This window comes from Cygnus atratus, chromosome 4, assembly GCF_013377495.2.
Source record: "Cygnus atratus isolate AKBS03 ecotype Queensland, Australia chromosome 4, CAtr_DNAZoo_HiC_assembly, whole genome shotgun sequence".
Classification (NCBI taxonomy): domain Eukaryota; kingdom Metazoa; phylum Chordata; class Aves; order Anseriformes; family Anatidae; genus Cygnus; species Cygnus atratus.
The window spans coordinates 2,771,549-2,785,852 of record NC_066365.1 but is presented as its reverse complement, the minus strand read 5'-3'; the positions used below and the strand labels follow the sequence as shown (position 1 = coordinate 2,785,852).

At 37.6% G+C, this 14,304-nt stretch overlaps 1 protein-coding gene across 1 annotated transcript in view; it reads left to right on the top strand.

The window, feature by feature from the left end:
* ANK2 (ankyrin 2) overlaps positions 1–14,304 on the top strand; it is a 165,832-nt gene that overhangs the window by 41,590 nt on the left and 109,938 nt on the right. The window contains exons 5-9 of the mRNA XM_050710362.1: positions 5,468–5,566; positions 9,258–9,443; positions 9,919–9,942; positions 11,923–12,021; positions 13,186–13,284. Coding sequence (XP_050566319.1) covers positions 5,468–5,566; positions 9,258–9,443; positions 9,919–9,942; positions 11,923–12,021; positions 13,186–13,284 — 507 coding nt within the window. The remainder of the gene's footprint in view (positions 1–5,467; positions 5,567–9,257; positions 9,444–9,918; positions 9,943–11,922; positions 12,022–13,185; positions 13,285–14,304) is intronic.

Sequence of the window (14,304 nt, the reverse complement as noted above, 5' to 3'; positions counted from 1 at the left end):
AAGACTCGAGCAATGATCGTGATCTTACTGCGTAAAATGCTATGACCGTTAATCAGAACATTTCATTACCTGGGTGTGCTGTTTCATGAGTAATCTAACCTTGTCTCACCCTTGTCTCATTCTTATCTCATCCTATGTGCCACTATCTGTTTCTTTGTGGGACTGGCTAAGAGTGGAAAGAGAAGGAGGCACAGGAAGAAAGGTAGAATGAATTTCACAAAGGCTTCTCTCAGGTTAGTTCAAGTGCCAGGCCCTATGAAGGAAACTCTAGAGTAACCCAGAGGAAACTGAGCTTTTACATGTGCAGTATGTTGTGCACAGGATCTTTTCTAAATGTTGCTTGAGAAGTACGCTTGCAGAATTGTAGTAAAGGTTACAAGAAAATGCCTAACTACTTTGGTTTTAATTTGTGACCTTGATTTTCATTTCATTGATGTGAAGCAAAATTGGGGTAAATAAGTTAACGAAAACCTCAACCAAAAGCCCACGTGGTAAGATGGAGAGGCAGAGGAGGCAACTTGTCTGGGTGGGGCAATCTGCTGTGTTGGCCCTCTGCTTAGTAATAACATCTTGAAGAGTAAGTAGGAATGAGCATTTTACTGTGTGTAAATAATTGCGTTAGATGTCAGCTGTCTTGTCTTCCTCAGTAACCTCGATGATCTTCTAATACAGTTCTTAAACAGTTCTTGGAGGCTTTTGAGGTAAAATAGGTATGTTCATTTGGGTTTATATTAGCTATTACATCACAAGACATGTTGCTAACTCTCATATCATCTTAAAAAAGACAAACTAAGGGAAGAAAATTTATCTATTTTCTTTATTTTCCTCATTAGCATGCATATAGGTATATATGGATATATATATATATGCCGTATGATATATATATATATTATATAGACACTAAAGGCTACATCTTCATGGACAAGCGTGGGTAGGCTAGTCATTCAAAAGGACTGGCTACTAAACACAATTTAGAAGATGTGTACTCCTGATCATTTGGTACTGCCCACAAAGGATGAGATTCCTTGAAAGCCTGCCCTAAAATACAGCTAAGCCAGGCTATGGAACTGTTTGTGTGATTTTCTAAATGCTCTAATAATCTCTCTGCTTCTTCAGACTGTGTTCTTCATTAGGGCTTGGGCAAAATTTAACGGTACAAATTCTGAGTCATAAAGACTCGCCAATTTGCATTAATAGCTTGAAGAATCATTGAGAGCTACTCATTTTCTCAAATTAGCAAGTAAATCAGTGAATGTAGTAGAAAGAATGGAGTATGGAATATACTCTACTTATTTAGCATTAATTTCTCATAATAACTTTATATTATGGCAGTAAACATCTTGCAGTATATATTTTTGAGGATAATGAAATCTGAGTACTCTGTCCTCACTACAAATACTCTGATGAAATCATTGTTTGAAAGTGAATGTTATATATCATTACAAAATTATTTTCTATTTTTCAGATGATGTACCAAATCTAAACATAGAGTCACAGTATAAGTACACAGCCGGGCTTTCAAAAATACCAAAAGGAAGTGCCTTTCTCCTTTTCCCTGTCACATTTATCTGCTACAGTCAGTATTTTTACATCAATTCTAGAATGTGTTCATACAACATGGAATTATAAACTGAAGAAATATTTATTGAAATAAGGATGTTTTTTCCCCTTCAAGGCCCAGTAAACCCTCTATGTCTCTTTTCATATAGTAAAACAAGAGGGGAGAGGTCAGTCTCTTCTGCAATACATCCATAGAGCATCATTAACTGGAATGCTTTGGATTCAGTAGAAAACTTTGGGTAATGAAACAAGTCTAGGGAAAATGTATTTTTTTTTTCAACTTGCAGAGGTTTGAGCTCTAGAGCTTTGAGCTATCTCTAAAGCAAAACAGAGCAACCAAGTACCGTTATATAGCTCTTTGAAGCTAAAAGATGAGAAACTGGGAAGGGGATTTTAGATGCAAGAAGTAAATAGAATGGAGGAAAGGATATGCTTCTGTTGTTTTGGGCATTTCCATTTAACTGCAGGACTGGCTGACCAAGACGCTTGCTGTGTAGCAGACAGACAGACAGACAGACTCATCGTAGCCTGTCAGAGATGGGAGGAGACGTGGAAGTCCTGGGGTCCAGAAGACAAGTGAGAAGGAAGAGCTCCAGCAGGGCTAACAGGCAATCCCACTGGGCAGAGCTCTGCCAAGGAGAGTGGTAATACTGGGAATCTCCTAAAATAGAAGTCTCTGGCCAAGAGCCAGAAGCGTTGAGGTCAGGAACACTGCAATTAGAATCTCTGAAACCAGTTCTTCACTGAGAAAGCAAACTTCACCCTGGCAGTGGAAAAAAATGGGCTTAACCTTGCCAGGGGAAGCTTCTCAGTATGTCTGGTATAGTTAGTTTTGCAAATAAACCTCAGCAGCTCTAACAATTTCCAAAATAAGCCAACTTTTAAGGAAAAATATATGGTAATTTTAAACTATAAATAAAGCTTGAAGATGAAAAAAGGCTAGGAGTGCAAGTACTTCCTTACCCACATTTGCTGTAGTTACAGGTATGGTTATATGAGGAGAATATCCTTGATCTAATGGGCAGTCTCTGGAACAGTCTTGGGACTGGGTGGAAAAGTGTTTAGTGCTTGTAAACGATAATGAAGTCTTACATGTATTGTTTATGGTGTCCTCACCCAGGATTTATTGTCCCAGTCCTGTTGCAGAACTAGGGACTTTTTAAGGGGGCTTAACTAGGGACTTTTTTAAGATTTAAAACAAACCTCAAAGCTTGTAAGCAAATTGATTTGCTTTGGCTTGAAAATTCTCATATTCCTCACGTTTATATTAGTGTGGTTGTGCTCCTTGCATTCATCCATGCAGTGTTGTTCAGTTTTAGAAGGATGTTACAAATGGTACATATCACCATTTAAAAAATGCTACATTATACTTTGATATTAAAATACTGATCAAGGGTGTGGAAAATTACTGGTAGTTCTAGCTAAATAGGATGCCACTTTGTTTCTTTCCAGTGTGGGAAGGAAAGCAAAAGCAATGAGCCAGCTTGGTTACCTGCAGCGTTCTCTGTGCTCTTCAGTCCTAGCACAATCGGAAACAAGCCAATCTGTTCCCAGTTCCCACTGCCAGCTCACGCCCTCAGCTCGACAGTCCTCTGTGCCTTCCTCGTTACATGCTGAACAGCATTCCTTCATTTTACACTCTGATGAGATCTCATTTTCTACCCCCCTGTTAAAGGGCTGTGTGCGGAGCGGCCAGTAGACCACCGTGCACCCAGGCTTGGTGGCCTGCCAGCCACAAGGGTGGATGTGGAAGAGGCTGGCTTGTGGGCCTCCTTCGGGCCTCCTTCGTGCTTCCCGTTTGCTGCCAGTGATTTGGGGGAGGGAAGCCACCCATCAAAATGCAACTGACCTTACTATTAAGAGGCTTTTCTTGATGTCTAACCTGAATTTTCTCTGCTGCAACCTTAGTAAGCTGTGCACTTTCCTATTTGTTTTAGCATGTGTGAACACGCAGAGCAAATCTTTCCCTTCCTCATTGAACACTTGTCATTTTCCTTTCAGTTTTCCTTTTCTAGACCAAATAACACCAATTACTTCAGCCTTTTCTCAAAGAAAAATAACTTCCCCAGGGGGATGTATTTTAATTTTACAACAGTGCAATGATTGTCTGTATTACAGCAGAATGAGCTCAGTGACTCTGTGGCAAGCCACTGCGACCTTTGGGTCCTTTTTTGCAGAATTCTTCTCTAACTCATCATTCTCTGTTTGCACAGTTTGTTATTCCTGCCAAAGCTTTGCAACTTGTATTCGTCCTTACTAAATTACATTTCCAGCCCTTTTCTCCAAGGTAACAGGAACCTTTCAAATTATGTTCTTCTTGGGTTGTGTACTTGCAGAACACCTTGTTCATGCTGTCTGCAGCTGTAATATGAACACTCAGTTCCATGCTTCAAGTCATTCCTGAGAATATTGGATAATACCTGCCAAAGACAGACCTGTGTGCAAAGCCACTCAAAATACACCACATGATTTTGGCATTAAACTGCTGTTGACTGTTGTCAGGGTGCAATTTTTTAACTATATGTCCCAAGATTTTTAATGAAAATACTAGACTGATATGTCAAAGTAATATTAAAAAACCTGCTGCAACATATATGATATATGTCACGTGACTTATACAACATATATAAAATTGACCGGAGCAATCTTCTACTTTTGTAATGTAAATGGGGGTTGTAAATACATCAGTTCTGCAATCAACTGTATTACCTACTGACAGAAAAATGAGATTTCATTTCATTAGGAAATTACTGGAGTGTTTCCATAGCAAGTTTGCTAGAAATAATAATATTGGCTTCTCTGAAACAATGTTCGTAGTTATCACAGTATTTGTGTTGATTCGTATTGCTCGTATAAATGCACAAGTCTGTAATTTATTGTGACAGCATTTAAGATTTATAAAAAAAAAAAAAAAAAAAAAAAAAAGAATTGCATATTTGAAGTCTTGTTTATGGGTTGTGTTCTAGCTAAAAGTGCCACTCCAGGACAGAAGAACATTTTCACAAATATAGGTGATTATGTCCTCTTATCTTACATGGTAGTTTGCAGAATATTGAAGAATTTTCCAAGATCTCTTTAACAATTCTAAAAAATTTCAGAAGAAAGTTATCAGGCAGATAGCTCACTTCCATGCCTTCCTTTCATATGGATTTTGTAGATAATTAATTACAATTCTTTGCATTAAAGTATCTTAAAGAGAAGAAAGGGAAGTATTTTAAAGGGAAGAAAATGTGTTTCTAATGAATTTGCATGAAGTTTGACTAACCTGGAAGAATTTTTTGATATTACTGTATTATTCAGAGCACATTCATATAAGAATTCCAGGGCATGTTAAAGAATGTTTATAATTATATGCTAGACAAACATAGTGTATGGTCAGAAATGCGGCTGTTATTCTGCAAGGTTGAGTTCCTTTATGTTTGATGATTTGCAATGTTTTATGTATTACAAAATTTTACATAGTACGTTAAGCCTTTGTTATCTCTGCTCAGCTTGTCATGAGATACGGACTTTATGGTCTCCAGGGGATGATGTCTGTGGTTAAGTTAATGTAATAAATGGAAGAAACTTTTGCTTTCCTGTCATCTTTCATACGACTTTATTGCCAGCTTTACAGTCCCTGAGCCATTATCAGCAAGGAATACCGATATTAATAATGAGTGTGTCCATTGTTTTCAGAAAATATGTCAAAAGAAAATGAGTGTGAAAGCATGTAGAGTTGTGTAGGTTTAAATGACATTAAACATTACCATATTATACTAAAAATACTTAGTTGTTCTACTTACATACTTAAAATGCTTCAGTTAAAAAAGCATAAATACATTTTTAGTGTTATAGTTACTTGTATTTCAGTATTATTGGTATATTCTGTTTCTTCTAACAGTATTTTCTCATGTGTTCTCTTTAGAATGGCTTCACTCCATTATACATGGCAGCTCAAGAGAACCACATTGAAGTGGTGAAATATCTCCTGGAGAATGGAGCCAACCAAAGCACAGCTACTGAGGTGACGTATATATATATATTTTTATACACACTCTTATTTTCCTTTGCCTTTATATTCAGATTGCTTAGAAGATTTTCAAATGGAGTATTTTGAGAATTTTTGCCCATTCATTTCACTGAGTTGTATTTATGAATGTTAATGCTTTTTTTCAAAACACACAGACAAACTGTTCTGGAAGTGGTGAGGAGTCAAGGGATGAAATCCAGCCCAAATCGTTTGACAGCAAAACATCCACTGACTTTAGTGAGCCCAGGATTTTCACCTATAGTTTGTGCCCATTTCTCCTATCACGTTCTCAGAGACATTTTTGAAAAATGAATGAGACTTTGGAAAGTGATCCCAAGCGAACCTCTGTAGAAATTACAGGAGGATAAGGTGGCCTCAGTGAAATGCTATTGTAAGGGCAGTAAAGTGAAGAGTGGATAGATTATAGGCTAAGTGAAGAGGTACATGCAGCATTTCATTTGAATAGACGTATGTCTCTGTAACATATTTACATCTCTGACAAAGTCCATGAAAACTCAAGCATCCAGAAGTGCCATCACCTGAGCAACATGGCTATCTTTGTGCTCCATTTGCATAGTAACATCAAGGCAAATATCAGTAAATAGATTATTTTAACATGCATCTCCCACTCTTGTCTGTAGAGAGGGGTTCTCCTGAGGAAATTAAATGACTAACAAGAATTGCAGCAATGAGCTCACCAGGCAATGTGCTGTTTTCTCCTCAGACAGTTTACTTCTAGCACTAAACCATGTGGGTGTAAATATGCAAAAGGATGGTATTCATTGCTAGGGTCTGGATTTCACTGCGGTGCTGTAAACCTGCAGTAACTTCAGAGCAAGCAAAGCAGATAGCAGTGGAAAAGAGATGAGTCTCCATCTCAAGAGAAACTGAATCACAACTTCCTTTTGCAAATGACAGGATCTCAGGGCAATGGGGAAAACTTCTAGATAATGAAGACTGTGCTCACTTGATTTCCTGTTGCTCTCTTTCTGCCAAATCTTGTTTTGCTCTCAGCCAAGAGAACAAGTGACCAGGCTCAGTGCTACAAAGTCTGTTGGCTTCATGTTTGCTCTGTAGATAGGATATGCAACGTGAAATAGTAATAGGAAAGTTCCTCCCTTGACAAAGAGCTTTTGCTCATGTCTATTTATTTTCCCTAGTCTGTATAGAAACTTACCCACTCTGGATTACCTTCACAAATGGATGAATTAAAAATGATGTTGCATGTATACTTGCTTTTCTTTTCTTTAAACTGAACTGCTGGCCTTAACAGCTGCTTTACTATCCCTTCTTTCAATGGATACTATACCATTTGATGACAGCTCCTAAAATAATCCTCTTGTGGCCTGCATACATGGAGATCACGTTACCCTGCGGCTTTCTGAAATATGAAATGCTGTGTGATAGTCAGGCAACTTGGCAGAAACACCCTCTGCGAATGAGTTGCAGTGGATCTTTGGCTCTCCGAGAGTCCAGCCTGGATTCAGTGTGCAGTCACCTGCTTGCAGTGAATAACTTTTACTAACTGTGATCAGGAGCACTGGAAATTCATTCATTAATTTACGGGTACCGTGAGGCTGATATGGTTATAATTAATGTGGCTTCTACTTGAACACAGACTTCAAGTCATCACTGTAACTCATACTATACTCTAATTCTGTTAAAAAAAAAAAATAATAAAAGGAGGCAGGGGAGGAGAAAAGCCAGCTGAACCCCCACTCAGAACCTGAGTCCAAGTCTGTCTTCTCTCATCGGAAAGGTCAGATCTCACTTTTGTGGCCTGGAGAGTAAAGCCTGTCTATCCCTTTATCACTTACTTAGACAAGTTTTGGTTTCAGATCTTGCTCAGGTGGTGGTTTCAGTGATGTGAGTATAACTGAAGGATGGACTGAACTACTCTCTGCTTTCATATGTGCCCAGAATTTAGTTTCACGAACAGAATGAAGAAATGATACATTAAATAAGGTGGGATAGCAGCCTGAACTGAGGATGCCACCACAGTACATGGGAAAGACATTTTTTGGCCTCAAAGATTTTTCTCATGTTGGGAGATGGGGAAATGAAATGCTTTCTCAGGGCTCCTGCTAGCCATGCTTTCCACAAGTAATAGGAGAGAATGCAGAAAGGGCTGGGGCCTTTTAGAGAAAGATGGAAGATAATGCAGGGAAAATCAAATGGTTTATCTTGTCTTTGAAGCTAGCACCGCCTTTGGATATACTTTGTTTCCTCTATTTCATTTCCTTGCATTTTTATATATGTTTAGGTACAAAATGAGAATCAGGATGAGCTCAGTTTCATTGGGCCCTCTAATCCAGGATTTGTTCTTATGTTTCCAGAGGCAAAAGGAAAATGCATTAAGCCATTTCAACACCTAATGTGGCCCCAATCTCGGAATTATCTTTACAGTTCAGCTGTTTCATCAGCTGTTCACCAGTTTTTAATTCACTGTACAGAATTTAATCTCTATTACAGAAAGAAACTATAATAGCATAGCTGTTGCAACGCACCTACCCACAGTTCAACGCAAAAGGGAGTGAATGTTATTAAATTACTAGGGGGAAAAATTGCTTTGGCAATTCCTCAGATGTTTTTTTCAGCATGTGTTGGCTCTCATTCCTTCCTAAGTCATCCTTCATTATTTTATCATCTTTCCATTTTCCTATTCCTAATCAATTCTGTCTCTTACGCCTTTTACAATGCATCTTAATCAGTTTGCTCACTTTCTGGCTATAATCAACTCTTCTCTAGATGCAGAAAACCTTGTTTTATTTCCTTCCCTTTTCATTTCACTGTTATTCAGCATGCCTTCTGGTCACAGGCTCAGTTTTAGGGCTGCTCTGCTCCTCATGGTTTAGCTGCCCTCCAGTCTAGCATGTGGTTGTAGCACATGCACTTGGACAGCACGCAAGACTTGAGCTAGATTTAGTTTTATAAGGCAGAATAAAGGGCATGTGAGCAGGCAGTACCTGTTGAGATAGCAAGTTGTGAGCACGTGCTATGTTTCACAGCATTGGTAACCCAGGCCATGTGTGGTGGAGCAAGAAATTTTGAAAATAATTTTAAAACAAAGCTAAAAGTATAAAGGAAAAATAGATAGATTTTCCTGACTTTGTTTTTCCAGAAGTAATATGATGTTTTGCTGCTTAGAATTAGAATAAATTACTAAATATGATCAGACTTTCTTGAGTCATAGCCCATGCATGACTTAGAATGGGAAAGAGAAGCAAATGCATATGAAGATATGCTTTCTTTTCCCAGAGATAATCAGAAACAGGGTCCCTTTATATTTTTCACATCTACCTTGTTCAGTGCTCACTAATCCTTTTGAAAATGTTGCAAAAATATGCTTTGCGGTCCATTTTAAGATAACAAGTTAATATGAGAGATACTGTAGAATGATTCTTTGCCTGTACTGTACTTGACTTAAAATATATATATGTACACACACATGTATATATACATATGTACTTTGAAGTGAAAAAGTGTGCTTCTGACATGTTTGGAGTCACATCTGGGTTAAAATGTTTTGCCTCCAACGTCATTTCACTGGAGTGCACTTGGTGCAGAGGTAGAAACCAGTTGGTGATGTGCTTATGAAATTTCCGTGTGCGAACAGTGCCGTGCAGTTCAGTGAAGCTCCATGTCCTTCAACTTACTGCGGACATTTTGTTTTCTTGTCTTGCAGGATGGTTTCACTCCCTTAGCTGTTGCACTGCAACAAGGACACAATCAGGCAGTGGCTATCCTGCTGGAAAACGACACCAAGGGGAAAGTGAGACTACCAGCCTTGCATATTGCCGCTAGAAAAGACGACACCAAATCAGCAGCGCTCTTACTGCAGAACGACCACAATGCCGATGTGCAGTCCAAGGTAACGCAACGCTGCCCTGCAGGTAACAGGGTAGTCATGTGGCTGAGTGCCAGTGGGCAGCAACCTTTTACTTCCTTCATCCTAAGGGTTGAAGGTAATTTCTTCTGTGGGGAAAGATGAGTTCCACAACCAGTATCACCAGTAATATATCTACTTCAGCAGTGTTTAGCAACACAGTAATTGCAAGCTACACATTTTTTTTGCCTTTTCCTTATACCTCCCATTTCTGTGGTAACCAGCTTTCTCTCATTATTTGTAAACCAGGAGAAAGAATGGAAGCAGAGTCACTGCTTCCCTATTAAATAGGATACTGGTTTATTGCCTGGGGGAACATAGGTTATATTTAATGTTAATGCATGCTTCAGTGGCTTTTCCCATTATAACAACATAACTCATTTCAAAAAGCAACTTAGTTCTCCGTTTTGCAGCCAGTCTTTAATATCTTTCCTCTTTTTCCCAAACCATGCTGCATCAGATGATGGTGAATAGGACGACTGAGGTACCGAGATCAAAAATTTTTAATTCTTATTTCTGTTATTTATAATTATTTTCTCTGCTCTGTGGCAATATTTCTTTAATATTTAGCACTAAAAGTTATGACTCTTTTTTAATGAATAGCAATTTGTGACTCAGCAAACCTGTTTTTATTCATCCTTTGTTTTATAATTTCTTTTTATTTGTGTCACCATATCGAAGTAAACTTTTGAAAATTCACATTCAGTTCAAAGAATTTTGAAGTGAGTAATGGAGCTAAGAGAATGAAGATGTTCTTCTAGTTCAATTAAATTAATTATGAAAATGCACTACCTTGGCATAACTATATTAAAGTGTCTGGCTCAGCCAGAATCATGGTAAAATTCATTTTTCTTCTCGTACAGTAGAACATATAATTGAATCCTCCAAGGTAAAAATTTGTTCAGAGCATCTGCTTATTTTCACCATGATTCTTATTATGATCTTTTCAGTGAAGTTTTCGGAAGTCCTTAGGGGATAGTACATAATCAGAATATTATAGTTCTTATACTGATTGTGGAAGTAACAAGTCTCCACAAGTACTTTCACTAAAAATGAAGTGTCTGATTGGCTAGAACTCTGATTTCCCCCCTAAAAATTATTGTCACATTTAGGAAAAAGCATTATTTCCAAGAACGCAGTCTTTTTTTTTGAATGCCTGCTTCTTCACTTATGGTAAATGTGAAGCAGTTTACATCTCCTTCACTGGCCATTACATTGACTCAAAGTACCTTGCATTTGTCACAAGGTAAATACGTGTCCTTGAGAAGTTAGTTGTCAATGCAACATAAATTCACTCTGTAGCTTAGTACAGAATCGTATTTGTGTGCTGATATCCTCAGTAGACATTTTCCCAGTAATTTACCATGGCAACAAGGCTATGAATTTCATGACTGTTTTTATTGTACTTTGACCAGGATCACCTGTGGGCTGACAAAGAAGTAAATGGAGTTAGGTTAAAATAATGGTCCGATTGATGTATCTTTGGGGAATAAAGTTGATTTCAGAGCACAACATCTATCTTTATTCCACATTTGTATACACATTTATTTATACATGTCTTTATTCTGTGAGCAGTTTACAGTAATGATTGGTACACTGAAAGAAAGAAAACCTAGTTGAAAATACAGTATAGTCCAGAAGCCAGAAGTATTTTTCTTTCCCATAACTACCAATAAGATTGCAAGGTCTTATCAAATCAGTGTAAAGCTCTCCAGGGAAACCTCAAAAATGAGGTCCTTTCTACTTGAATTACTTATGAGACTAAAAGCTTGCTGCGTGCCCTACTTTCTGAAAAATTAGTCTTTTTTATTTTGTTGTCAGGTAGTTCTGTGTTTTGTAAATGAAGTGTGTTTCACCTTCTAGTGCTCAAGAGGCAATAAGTAAATCATGTTTTTTCTCAAAGAGAGATGGCAAAGTTTCTTTGGCTCTTTTGAGATCTAAATTATATATAAATGTAAATAATTATGGTTCTTAAAATTATGCTTCTTATGATAAGCAAAGTTTCTCATTAGACCAAGCTCTTGGATTACATCTTGAATAATTTGTAATTCTTAGCTCAGTAAAACCAGAGTCCAAGAGCTTTTGTTGTTTTTTTAGACAAAAACAGTAAACAGATGCAGCCCAAAAGACCCTTGTTGTTTATGAATTTTAATAAGCAAGCTCCCTTTATTTTCTTTAAGGATGGATAATATATCAATTAATTAATAATATATTTCTGATATGAAAGCTACTGATTTCTTTTTGGCTTGAACACTGACTTAGAAAATGAAAGAAAGAAACACTTTTGATAATATCCCACATGAAAACCACATATCCTGCCTGAAAGTCTTTGCTATATTATAGGTTAACTGGATAAAATCAGTGTAATACATTTGTTTGCCAGCAACTGTTAAAGTCAAGTTCTAGTTAAGTTGATTATATTGTATGAATTGATTCCTATAATAAGGACTGTTTCCTTTTGTAGAGTGGCTTTACACCTTTGCACATAGCTGCGCACTATGGAAATGTCAATGTGGCAACGCTGCTGCTAAACAGAGGAGCTGCAGTCGATTTCACAGCAAGGGTATGGAAGAGCTTTTTTCTCTTTTCAGTTGTAATGGCCTGTGAAAGTGGGAGCGTATCTTTGTGTAATTCCTAGTCAAGAGTAAATGAGAAGCAAAATAATGCTGAAAATCTGTTGTATTCAAGACATCTATTTTTTTTTCCTCGTAATTTTTAAAAGTTACCTTCAGAATCCTTGGGAGTTTACTATCAACTAGTTTTCCCAGTTGACAGAAGCAGGCTCCTTTGAATTGTGTCAGAGTGCTGATGTTCTCAGGATATGTCAATTTATTTTAGCTTTCCTGTCAGTTAGACATACTTCAGAAATATATATAAGATTTATTGTCTTTTTCCTGTCTGTTAGGGATTCAATATTTACTATACCACTTTCATTTGATATTTTCACATGTAAACATATTTTGAAGTAGCAAAAGTAAGGTACAGTGCCATTATATGAATACAACATTATAAGTACTAATTAATCATGACTAATATTTTATGGTAAGCAACTGCAGATCTACATAATATAGTCTATTTGTTTTCATGCATTACTTAGTTTGAAGCATGTCATCTGGTGCCATGAAAACCTCTGGTAATCTGTATATCACTAAATGTACTGGATCACAGATTTCTGTTTGATTTTGCATTGCCAGGCACACTTTGAATTACTTTAGGATTCAGCCTTTCAGACTGACTTCCTCCTCTTGCCCATCTGGAGTAGCTGCTAATGTTACCTCTTGCCCTCACCCCAAGCATTTGCAAGGACTTTCAGCCTAAACAGGACCTATGCTATTTACGTTACATTTATGAGATTACTTTGTGCAGGAGTCATGCATTTGTGTAATCTGTGTGTTGCAATGATTTAAATGCATCAGTGTTTTGTGAATATTGACTCATTGGAACTCTGGTATATGTTTGTTTATTTGTCTGACTCTGGGACTGCGATGTTTGCTGCTTTTGCAGATGTGCTTCTTCGTTTATAAAACGAACAATGAATAAAGATTCTTGCTTAAAAAGGAATTACTAACTCTAGCTTATATGGTGTGTGCCTAGCTCTGATGCTCGAGTACATTTTCATTTATTCTCTATAATGTGATGGTCTCATTTTGTGAGCCAAACACAAATTCACTGCCATTATACACCTTCAAATCCATCATGCTCATTGTTTGTTCTTTTCATGGTGTAGAATGGAATCACCCCACTGCATGTGGCTTCCAAAAGGGGAAACACAAACATGGTGAAGCTCTTGTTGGATCGCGGAGGGCAGATCGATGCCAAAACCAGGGTGAGTGTTTCTATTCCCTGAATATGATGTTGTCCCTTCTTGGGAATGGATTGGGATTTTTTGCTTGCTTGCTTGTTTGTTTTTTTTTTTGGTGGTGGTTGTTTTTTTAAACCAGAGACTGGGAACATCAAGCTTCATAACTAGGCATTCTGCTTCAGTAATTGTGTCCTGTTCTTAAAGTGAGACATTAGATGCAGCTGTTACAAATTTCTCAAAAAGCCAAACAAAAAATGTTCAGCTGAACGCATCTCCAAAAACATTAAACATTGCCTCTTCACAAGTGTACTGTTTGTGAAACTTGGACCAACTTTACATGGTGACTCCAAAAACAATTTCTTAAGAAGTATTTTTCTACCCTTTTTTGTATTCAGAATCCTACCTTTAGTTTTCAGACTATTTGTTTTATGTAGACTGTTTTCTGTGGTATCAGAGTAAAGGATGGCAGGCATTGATGACAGAAGGAGGCAGAAAAACTCTTTCCTTCAGTGTCCTCTACCTGCATCATACAAGAAAAAGCCGATGAAACTCTGATCTCGTTGAGGAAAGAGCTAAGTGTGCTATTTGATCCAACTACATGTGGCACAGGAACACACGTGCTGCATGGCAATGGGAGTGTCTAAGCCCAGCTAAGCCTTTTGGTCCCCTGACTCCTATATGTTTGTGCCAGTCATCATGAAAAGGAAAACTACATTAGTAGGCTAGCAATCACTTCTTACTGAAGAGTCAACATTGGGAACGAGTAACTCTGTGCCAGCAAAGTATCACCTCTTCCCTGGACGAACCACAGAGAATTAGGTGATGATTACTGATTTCCTCCTCCTAATTGTCTTGTTGAAAAGGCACGCCAATACTTTGCTCTTCATTCATTCAGGACAAATGAAAAACACACCACTTTGTATGTGCAAGGTTAATTATTTAAAATTGGATTTTGGAGCCACTCAGGAACATGTGGTCATTAATGCAAACTGAAGAGCACAGAACTTTGTTATTGAAAGCTGCTTGTTCTTAAGCACTGATCTG